General features: G+C 42.9%; 1 protein-coding gene across 5 annotated transcripts in view; it reads left to right on the top strand.

Annotated features, from left to right (window-relative positions):
- Positions 1-10,306: 10,306 nt before the first annotated feature.
- LOC109917665 (rho GTPase-activating protein 32-like) overlaps positions 10,307-11,295 on the top strand; it is a 488,544-nt gene continuing 487,555 nt past the window's right edge. For 3 of the 5 annotated variants that reach the window (XM_048615491.1, XM_048615492.1, XM_048615488.1), the window contains exon 1: positions 10,918-11,042. Coding sequence is in view for 1 of the 5 variants with exons in the window: in XM_048615489.1 (XP_048471446.1) it covers positions 10,497-10,510 (14 nt within the window). In the remaining 4 variants the exon portion in view is untranslated. Of the gene's footprint in view, positions 10,511-10,917; positions 11,043-11,295 lie in introns of those variants that run through there. The other 2 variants (XM_048615489.1, XM_048615490.1) reach the window with 1 other exon arrangement.

The raw sequence follows: 11,295 nt of genomic DNA, 5'->3' as shown, positions 1-11,295 counted from the left end.
TCTGGAACCTAAGAAAGTAAGAAGAAGAAAACAGGGGACTGCAGACCTCTTCTGCTGTCAAGGAATATACTAAAATCAATTATAAATGATGTGATTCTTGATTCAATACAGTCAACGTGGATTTATGAAGGGAAAATCATGTTTGAAAAACCTGAGGATATTTTTGAGGATATTACTAGCAGAGTTGATAAAGGTGAGCCAGTAGATACAGTGTATTTGGACTTTCAGAAGGCTTTTGATAAAGTCCCCTACAGAGTGTTAGTACAAAATAAAATGGGATTGGGCACCAGGGAGAATATAGACAGTAGGAATAAATAGGTCACCTTGGATTGGCAGGCTGTGACCATTGGGGTATGAAAAGAATCAGTGCTTGGATCACCATGGTTCATATTCCATATCTACGTTTCCTCTTACTTTCTTCTCCATGGGTCTCTGAGGTCTGTGCACGACAGTAACGTCCAAAAGTGTGAGTCAATGCTGACATGTTGATGTTCCAATTTCATTTCAATATGAGTGATGTGCAGGCTTCATCTCTAACTCATGATTTCTCCCTATTTCTTGTGGTCCATTTTCTGTTATCTGACCTCCTTTACATCACTATTAATGTGACCACTTCAGCCCCAGAGCTTTTGGAAATTTTCTAGTTGGCCTTACACCCTCTCCATGTAGAGACCAGAAGTACTGTGATTTATTTGAACATTACCCCACTCCAAAGCATCCAATCCTGTCCCATTTACTGTGAGGCCAAACTGCCATTTGCACTTGTCCTCAATCACAGTGACCATTCCTTCAGAAACCCATTAAAATTAAGCCCCAGCACCAAGCTTTCCCTGGGACAATACAGATTGATCCATGATAAGCCTCTGATCATTATTCATAGCGTCCCTACAGTGAGGAAGAGGCCATTTGGCCTATCACGTCTACACTGACCCTCCAAAGAGCATCCCACCCAGAACCAGCACCCACCCTATCCACATATCCTCACAATTATCATGGCTAATCCATCTAGTCTGCAAATCCCTAGGTATAATGATCAATTTAGCATGGCCAGTCCACATAACCTACACATTTTTGGACTGTGGGAGGAAGCTGGAGCACCCAGTGGAAACATGTAAACTCCACAATGACAGTCACTCAAGGCTGGAGTCAAACGTGGGTCCCTGGTGCTATAAGGCAATGGTGCTAATTACCGTGCCACCGTACTACCCTTAACACAGTGTCATTTAGCAATGTGTCCATCCGATTTTGACTCATATAGTCCTACAGCATGGAGACGGCCCTTCGGTCCAAACTGGCTGACCAAGATGTCCATCCACACTAACCTCATTTCCTTGCACTTGGCCAATATCTTTCTAAACCTTTCCTATCCATGTATTTGTCCAAATGCCTTTTAAATGTTGTTAATGTACCTGCCTCAACAATTTCCGCTGGCAGCTTATTCCATATGCACACCACCCTCTGTGTAAAAACGTTGCCCCTCAGGTTTCCATTTATTCTTTCCCCTCTTACCTTAAACCGATGCCCTCTAGTCCTTGATTCCCCAATCTTGGGAAAAAGACTGAGTGCATTCACGCTGTCCATACCTCTCATGATCTTATACACTTCTATAAGATTCCCCTCAGTCTCCTACGCTCTAAAGAAAAAAGTCCTAGCTTGTCCAACCTCTCCCTCTAACTCAGTCCCTTGAGTCCTGGCAACATCCTTGTAAAAATAAAATCTTTCCTACAGCAAGATGACCAAAACTGAACATAATATATCAAGTGAGGGCTCACCAACAATCTGTACAACTGCAACATAACTTCCCAACTTCTATACTCAATGCCCTGACTGATGAAGACCTGTGTGTCAAAAGCCTTCTGCCTCATCTACTGCCTCATCTACCTGTGAGTCTACTTTCAGAGAGCTGTGCACCTGAACTCCAAGGTCCCTCTGTTCCACTACACTCCTTAAGGCCCTACCATTCACCATGAAACTCCTACCTTGATTTGACTTTCCAAAATGCAAAACCTCACACTTATCTACATTAAACTCCATTTGCCATTTCCCAGCCCAGCTGATCAAGATTCTGCTGCGATTTCTGATAACTTTCCTCACTGTCCATGGAACCACATATTTTAGTGTCACCTGTAAACTAATTAATCATGCCTTGTACATTCTCAACCAAATCATTGATATAGATAACAAACAGCAATGGGCCCAGCACTGACCTTTGAGGTACACCACTAGTCACAGGCCTCTAGTCCGACTAGCATCCTCCCACTATTCTGCTTTGCTGCCTACCATCAAGCCAATTGTATATCCAATTTACCAGCTCTCCCTGGATTCCATGTGATCTAACCTTCCATGTGGAACCTTATCAAAGGCCTTACTGAAATTCATATAGACTACATCTATCGCTATGCTCTCATCAACCTTCCTGGTCACTTCATCAAAGAACTCTGACAAATTTGTGAGGCATGATCTCCCATGCACAAAGCCATGCTGACTACTCCCAATCAAACTCTGCCTTTCCAAATGCGTGTATATCTTGCTCTTCAGAATCTTCTCAAGTATTTTACCTACCACACATGTTAGGCTTACTGGTCTACAGTTCCCAGGTTTTTCTTTGCAACCCTTCTTGAATAAGGACACAACATTCGCTACCCTCCAGTCTTCTGGGATGTCACCCGTGGCTAATGATGATGCAAATATATATTGCCCCTACAATTTCTTCTCTAGCCTCTTGCAGGGTTCTTGGATATATCTGGTCAGGACCAGGAGATTTATCCACCTTCATACATTCTAATACGTCCAACGCTTCCTTTACCGTGATAGGGACTGTCCCCAAGATATCACCACCAACTTCCCCAAGTTCCCAAGTTTTCATGTCTTTCTCCATGGTAAACACAGAAGAGAAATATTTATTGAGGACCTTGCCCATGTCCTGCAGTTCCACACATACATATCCACTTTGGTCCTTGAGGGGTCCTATTCTCTCCCTAGTTATCTTTTTTCCTTTAATATACTTAAAGAATCTCTTTGGATTCACCCTAATCTCCTCAGCTAAAGCTATCTCATGCCCCCTTTTCGCCCTTCTGATTTCCTTCTTCAGTAAAGTCCTGTATCCCTTATCTACCTCCAGGGATTCCCTTGATCCCAGCTGCCTGTACTTGAGCCATGCCTCCTTCAATTTTTCTGGTCAAAGCCTCAATATCTCTTGTCATCCAGGGTTCCCTACTCCTGCCAACCTTGCCCTTCACCCTCACAGGAATATACAGACTTTGAACTCTTGCTATCACACTTTTAAAGGCCTCCTACTTGCTGGAGGTCCCTTTGCCTGCAAACAAACTACTCCAATCAATCCCTGCAAGCTCCTGTCTAATTCCATCTAAATTCACCTTGCCCCAGTTTAGAACTTGAACCTGTCGACCAGTTTTGTCCCTCTCCATAACTATTTTAAAATTAATAGAACTATGGTCACTGGTCCCAAAGTGGCCCCCTCCACTGTCAACTCAGTCACCTGTCCTGCCCTATTTCCCAAGAGTAGATTGGATTTTGCCCCTTCCCAAGTAGGACCCTCTGTATACTGCTTGAGGAAACTTTCCTGAACACATTTAACAAATTCCACCCCATTTAAGCCCTAAATACAATGGCAGTCCCAGTCTATGTTAAAAAAATTAAAATCCCCTATTAGGACAACCCTATTGCCACTACAGGTCTCCCCAGTCTCCCTGCATATTTGTTCCTCCAATTCCTGTTGACTACTTGGGGGCCTATAGTATTACCCCAATAACATCATTACCGCTTATTTCTTAGCTTCACCCACAAAGCCTCACTGGATTGTCCCTCAGTTATTTCATCTTTGACACCAACTATGATACACCCCTTAATCCAAAATTCAACTCCCCCCTCCCCACTACCTCTGTCCCACCTAAAGGACCTGTACCCTGGCACATTAAGCTGCCGGTCCTGTCCCTTCCTTAGCCATGTTTCTGTAATGGCTATAATATCCCAGCTCCATGTACCTATCCATGCCCTGAGTTCATCGGCCTTACTTGTCAGCCCTCTTGCATTGAAATAGATGTAATTTAATCCAACAGGTATTCCTTGCTCCCTATCCTGTTCCAGCCTGACCTGTCTCTTCAACTTGCCATTTCTGATTACTGTATCTCCTTCCAGCCTTGCACTTATTTTCCTGTTGTTGAGGATCCAACCCCCATGCCAATCTAGTTTAAACCCTCTTAACGATAGATTGACTGTTCACAACCACCCATTATCACTAGCTGCTTACCTCTTCCTGCATTGGAGGCAGTTCAGAGGAGAATCACTACATTTTTACTAGAGGCGAGCAATACCTTATGAAGCATCGTCTTACGGGTGGCACGGTGGCTCAGTGGTTAGCAATGCTGCCTCATAGCACCAGGGACCCACATTCAATCCCACCCTCAGGAACTGTCTGCGTGGAGTTTACACGTTCTCCCTGTGTCTGCATGGGTTTCCTTCCACAGTCCAAAGATTTGCAGGTTAGGTGGATTGGCCACACTAAATTGCCCATTGTGTTCAGGGATGTGCAGGCTAGGTCAATAGCATGGGAAATGTAGAATTACAGGATTGGGTCAGTGTGCACTTGATGGGCCAAATGGCCTACTTCCACACTGTAGGGGTTCTGTTTTTCTACAGTGAGAAATTGAACAGTTTAGGCCTAAACTCTTTGGAGTTTAGACAAATAATAGAGATCCGATTGAGGTGTACAAGGTGCTAAGGGGAATTAACAAAGTAAATGTAGAATGTTTCCTCTTGTGGGCAATCTAGAACAAGATGTCACAGTTTTAGGATATGGGGTAGCAGGTTTACAACAGAACAGAGGAAACTGCTTCTCTCATAGGGTCGTGAATCTGTGGAATTCATTATCCCAGAGTGTAGTGGATGCCAGGACATTGAATAAATTTAGGAGGACACAAACAGGTTTTTATTTAGCAATGAGTTGAGGTGTTTTGGGAAGCAGGCAGGAAAGTGGACTTGAGGACAAGATGAGATCAGCCCTGATCTTATTGAATGGTACTGCATGTTCGAGGGACTAGATTGCCTGCTCTTGTTCCTGTTCTTATGGTCTCCCTCTATTTGCACTAAAAAGTAAGCTAAACTTCATCATGTACGACAAGGTGATGGCTTAGTGGTATTATTGTTGACTACTAATCCAGAAACTCAGCTAATGTTCCGGGGACCCAGGTTCAAATCCCACCACGGTGGAGTTTGAGTTTAATTTAAAAAATCTGGAATTAAGAATACACTGATGGTAGTGAAACCTTTCCGCCGATTGTAGGGGGGAGAAAAAAATGATCTCGTTCACTAACAACTGCCATTCCCCAAGGCCTCCCAAGCTAGCTTTGCCATATTCACTGCTGTCCTTCAGGATTCAGTAACTGTGCAGGAGGGGGGTAACCTCATCTATCTGACAACTTAACTCATGATTGAACTAACAATTTGTGCAGTTTTATCATAAGCTCCCTGCTCTTACATTCTATACCTTGGGAATAAAGAAAAGGATTCTCAAATAATAGTGAAATGTGCTGGAGAAACTCAGCATTTGTGAAGAGTCTACAAGCCATTCTCCTCACTATTGGCCAATTTTAGTATCATCTGCAAAATTCTTGATCAAGCTCCCTACATTCACATCCAAATTGTCAACACATACCACATAAAGGACATCGAGAACCAAGCCATACGGAGCCCCACTGTCAACAGCATTCTAGTCCCAAAAGCACTGTCAATCATGACAATGGATCGTAACCCAAAATTACTTATGGATATACTGAACTTTTAATTACAATATGTGTTTTCTCAAAAAAGGGAACATACAGCCAAAAGATGAGTGAGAATGTAAATTCAGTGACTATCTAGCAAATCCCTAACAGAATCCATGGAATGTCACACCAATAAAGGTAGCAGGAAAACCTAGGGAGGAGCAATTCAAACCAAACTGGATTGTGATCTTCTGTGGGTACAGAGGGACTGACTACCATGTCTCCCTCTCTCAGCAGGAAGCCACCTTTTAGTGGATTATGTTCCCAAAAGCTGATATGCTTGTGTTTTACTGTTACAGCAATATACGAAGAATTGAGTTAAAAACCAAATGCAAACCCTGATATGTGTGTGTTAATGGCTGACAAATTAATATACTGTGAAGGTCACAGCTTGAAATTAGCCATCAGTCAATCAGTGAAATCACCGTCATAAACGAAACAGGACAAAAGCTTGTCAGTGAATGTATGGAGACAAGTATCTTGAAATGAACTGCTTATTACCAACATCAATATTAGTTGTATCACCCAACCTATGGGCCACAATGTTAGACCATAACACCATGAGATATAGGAGCAGAATCAGGTAATTCAGTCTATGGAGATCACACTGCTATTCAATCATGGCTGGTATGTTTCTCAATCCCATTCTCCTGCAGTCTCCCATAACCCTTGATCCCGTTACCAATCAATATCTTATGTCTGTCTTCAATACAGTCATTGACTTGGCCTACACAGTCCTCTGCGGCAATGAGTTGCCTAGTTTGACCATCCACTGGCTGAAGAAATTCTCCTCATTTCAGTTCTAAAGGGTTGTCTTTTCAGTCTGAGGCTGTGCCCTTGGGTCCTAGTCTCTCATACTCGTGGCAAAATCTCCTTCACATTTGCTCTACTCAGGCTTCTCGGTATCCTGCAAGTTTTAATATAATTTCACCACCCCATCCTTCAAAACTCCATACAGTACAGTCCCTGAGTCCTCAATTGCTCCTGATATGACAAGCCCTTCATCCTCGGATCATTGTGAACGTCCTCTAATGCCAGCATAACCTTCCTTAGATACAGGGCCTAAAATTGCTCACAATATTCCAAATGCAGTCTGACAACAGCCTTATACAGGCTCAGCATTACATCGCTACTCTTGTATTCTAGCCATCATGAAATGAATGCCAAAATTGCATTTGCCTTCCTAACTGCCAATTGAACCTGCTTGTTGACCAACTTGTTTCATCATGTTCACCTTCTACTCTACACAGAACACAGAGACTGATTCATTCAACTTTTAATTTTTTTGTTTAATCTGTGTGGCTGTGTATTAAATTTTATATTTTCTCACATTGGTAGACAATAAACTCCAGTCTTTGTTTATCTCAAGAAGGCCTGATTAATCTGGCTCCTTTCAAAATGCAAGTACATTTGAATGGGGAAAAGGAATCTACAAGGGGAATGATCCTTTATAAATTAATCTTGTTACAACTGACTGAAGGAGGGGTTAAATTAAGAGATGCCAATTCATCCCTTCTCATCTGAGTATGATCATTTCGGATATTCCATCCAGAATCGTAACAAACTGGGGACCTTCAGCCTGGACGAGTTATGCAAACCATTATCCTTTGTTTCCTGCCAGTGAGTCAACGTTCTATCCAGCTTCCTCCATATCCCTATATTTCATGAAATTTTGTTATTTTAACTAGTCTGTCTCGTGGGATCTTGCCAAGATATTGTTAAAATCCATGTACACCACATCAGTTACACTACTCTCATTAATCCTTATTACTTTCTCAAGCATTTCAATTGAGTTAGACAGACTCTTCCCTTAACAATTCTATACTGTCCTTGATTACACTCTGTGCCTCTCTAAGTAATAGTTTCTCAGGTCTCTCAGAATTGATTCCTAAACTTTGCTCATGCCAGGTTAGATCCACTGGTCTATAACTATTTGTTTGTCCCTCGTTCAATTTTTAAACAAAGGTACAATGTTAGCAGTCCTCAATCATGTGGCTCCATACCTGTGTCCAGTGATGATTGGAAATTGATGGTCAAAGAATTTGCTATTTCTCCTTGTTTGCATTTAATAGCCAGTGGTCCATTTCAACTAATGATAATCCCAATATCAATTCCTCTATCCCTAAGTTTATCATATCCATTAACTCATACTAGGTGAAATGCGCAGCTAGTCAGTATGTAGAACAGTTTGAGACGCATGCAACAAGTCAGCATGTTATAACACAGGGACAGCAAGCCAGATCAAATCAGATTCAAATCTGGATATCGCAACATATTGAAATTGGAATATTCAATGACCCTCAAAATCGTCCAATTGTTTCATAATAGACTTTATGAACAACCATTATCAGACACCAAGTTTATGGCTTAAACAGAAATTAACAATTTATTGTTAGTACTGTAACTTTAGCATAGCAAAGCTAAGCAATGAGGTAAGCTAATTAATTTTGGTGTTTTAAACCCAATCTATTTGATCAAAGACCCCACTCACACTCATAGACGGACATAGTTATGTGATAAATTAAAAGAAATAATAAAAGAGCTGGAACTGGCCAGTTCACTTTTGAATGACAGTTGCTAAATCTTCATTCAGTCGTCAGATAATGAGTTGTTCACAGGCACATGGGACTGTATATCCTGCTTGAATTCCAAAGTCACTGGTCAATGCAAACAGCTTCCGCAGAATGCTGGAGACTTTTACTTATGTGTTACACGCTGGGGTTCTGTTCGCAGAACTTCCAATAAGTTGATAACTGGATATAAACAATTTCCAAAACTCTATCCAGCAGCTTTCACAAACCAGTGCCCTCGACTTAAATAAGGGCAATTATTGAGGAATGAAGCGTTGTCTGGAGCAGACCGGGAAACAAAAAATTAAGAATAAAATCAGCGGAGGAGAAGCAGTGGCAGAAACATAAACAGATATTTAATAACACTCAGCAAAAAATTATTCCAGTCTTAAAGAAGGACTCAATGAAAAGAATGAATCACCCGTGGTTAACAAAGGCAGTGAAGGGGACTATCCAATTGAAAACAAACATATACCAAGTGACTAAAATTAGTCATAGGCAAGAGGATTGGGATTTTGTTTTAGGAAACAGCAGTGGATGACTTAACAAGCCAATAAAAGGGAGAAAATTGATTATGGAAGTAAATTGACAAGAAATGCAAAAGCAAAGAACAAGACCTTCTGTGGGTATATAAGAAGAAAGAGAGAAGCTAAAGGGAGTGTGGTAGCCTTGAAGAATGAAACTGGGGAATTGATAGTGGGAACCGTTCAAAAGGCAGATAATTTAAACCAAAATTTTGTATTGGTCTTCATGCTTGCGAATACTATAAATGTCACAAACATAGCACATATGCAAGGTACTAATCAAAAGTCTTGTAACATCCTCTAATACTGGGACAAAGCATCTGACAAATTCATGACTGAACACAGATAAGTCACCAAGACCAAATGGTCTGCATCTAGGTGTTTTAAAGTAAGTGACGGGAGACGGAAAGAAGGAAATTATCGACCAGTTAACCTAACATCTGTCATTGCAAAAATGCTAGATTGCATTATTAAGGAAGAAATAGCAGTGCTTTTAGAAAAGTGTAACACAATCAAATAAATACAAAGTAATTTTGAAAACGATTTTGTGAAAAATGTTTTGAAAAATACATTTTTGACAAATTTTACTTGAGCTCTTTGAAGATATAACAAGCAGAGTTGATTGAGGCAACTGGTAGATGTAGCATATTTGGGTTTATAGAGATAGTCAATAAAGTGCTTCTTACAAAGTTATTGCACAAGATAGGCGCTCACAGTATTATGCATGATGTTTTAAAATGAACTGAGGATTGGTTAACACCTTGCAGGGTTGGGCTTAATGGTCGTCACAAAGAGTTGGGGTGAATGGGTCTTCTTCAGGTTTTGAAAACATTACTAGTGGTGTGCCACAGCATCAGACTTTAGGGCTTTAATTATTTATGACCTATATTAATAAGTTGGAGGCCAGGGCATCCAGTTTATCCAAATCCACTGATGAGATACAAATATGTGGAAGGGATGTTGTAGTAAAGACATACAGAATCTGCAAGGGGATATAGATAAATTCAGTGAGTGGGCCAAAACTTAGCAGATGGAGTTTAATGAGGAATACGGAGGATCTGCTGATACAGTGTGGAGCTGGAGAAACACAGCAGCTCAGGCAGCATGACAGGAGTAGGAGTTTGGGTCGGGACCTTTGAGCTGGACAGCGGAGGGGGTAGGGAGCTGGGAAATAAATAGAAGGAAGAGGGGTGGGGCTGGGGGAAGGCAGATGTGATGGCAATAGGTATTTGCAGGTAGGGGTACTGGGGATTGGTCAGTGTGAACGGTGGGGTGGATAGGTGGGAAAGAAGATGGACAGGTTGTGTCAGATCAAGGAGGTGTGGATGAGAGGGAGGGTTGCACATGGGATTAGGCCGGGGGTGGGTAGATTTTGAAACTGCTGAATTCTATGTTCAGGCTCCCTAAGTGGAATACGAAGTGTTGCACGAAGTTTACATGTGGCATCATTATGAGACTGGAGAAAGCCCAGTATGGACACGTCACCCAGGGAGTTAAAATGGTTCGCGACTGGGAAGTGTTGTCGTTTGTCGCGAACAGAGCGCAGGTGCTTTACAAAACGGTCTCCGAGTCTCCGCGTGGTCTCACGGATGTAGAGGAGGCCACATCGGGAGTAGCGGATGCAGCAGACCAGGTTGGAAGACCGATCTTCAGATTCTTTGAGATATTTGACGTTGATCTTGAAATGTGGCAATATTCTGTCTGAATGGAGAAAATGCGGATTTTACAAACAGCTCTGACTTGTTCGTAATAAATTAAACCAGGACAATGAAGTTTTCGAATTAACGGTTACTCAATTATTGCCTCCAGCTCCCTCGTAAGACCCTACTGGGTTGGGGTGGAGCTGGACTATACGTGCTGACGCAAAGTGGCCGGGGGTGGGGAAACGTAGGGGTGGAATGGTGAGGGGACAGGCTGTGCGTCCTCACGCACGGGGTGCTGGGCTGGGCTGGCTGTACGTGCTGACGCAGGGGCCGTGGCCGGGAATGGTGGAGGAGAGGGGGGGATGACTGCGCCCTCACACAGAACGAACTGGGGTAGGTCTGTGCGTGCTGACGTTGACGATGACGCTGCCGGCCGGCGGGCGGGTGGCGGTTTGTGGTTTGCGGTGAGGGCGATGGAGTCTGGACTGTCCCTCGAAGTCCGCGGGTAATCGCCCGAGACAGGTAGGATCCTGCTGGGAAATCGAGATTGATGAGCGTAAAAGAAGGAACCAGTGCGGAGAGCGGAGGAGAGTGGTCGGGAGGTTAGGGACTTTGAATGTGTGGTAGGGTGATGCGGGAGGTGGACGGTAGGGTGATGCGGGAGGTGGACGGTAGGGTGATGCGGGAGGTGGACGGTAGGGTGACGCGGGAGGTGGACGGTAGGGTGACGCGGGAGGTGGACGGTAGGGTGACGCGGGAGGTGGACGGTAGGGTG

The sequence above is a fragment of the Rhincodon typus genome, chromosome 32 (assembly GCF_021869965.1).
Source record: "Rhincodon typus isolate 14 chromosome 32, sRhiTyp1.1, whole genome shotgun sequence".
In the NCBI taxonomy this organism is placed as follows: domain Eukaryota; kingdom Metazoa; phylum Chordata; class Chondrichthyes; order Orectolobiformes; family Rhincodontidae; genus Rhincodon; species Rhincodon typus.
The sequence above is the reverse complement of the archived record's forward strand: the minus strand, read 5'-3'. Positions and strand labels throughout refer to the sequence as shown.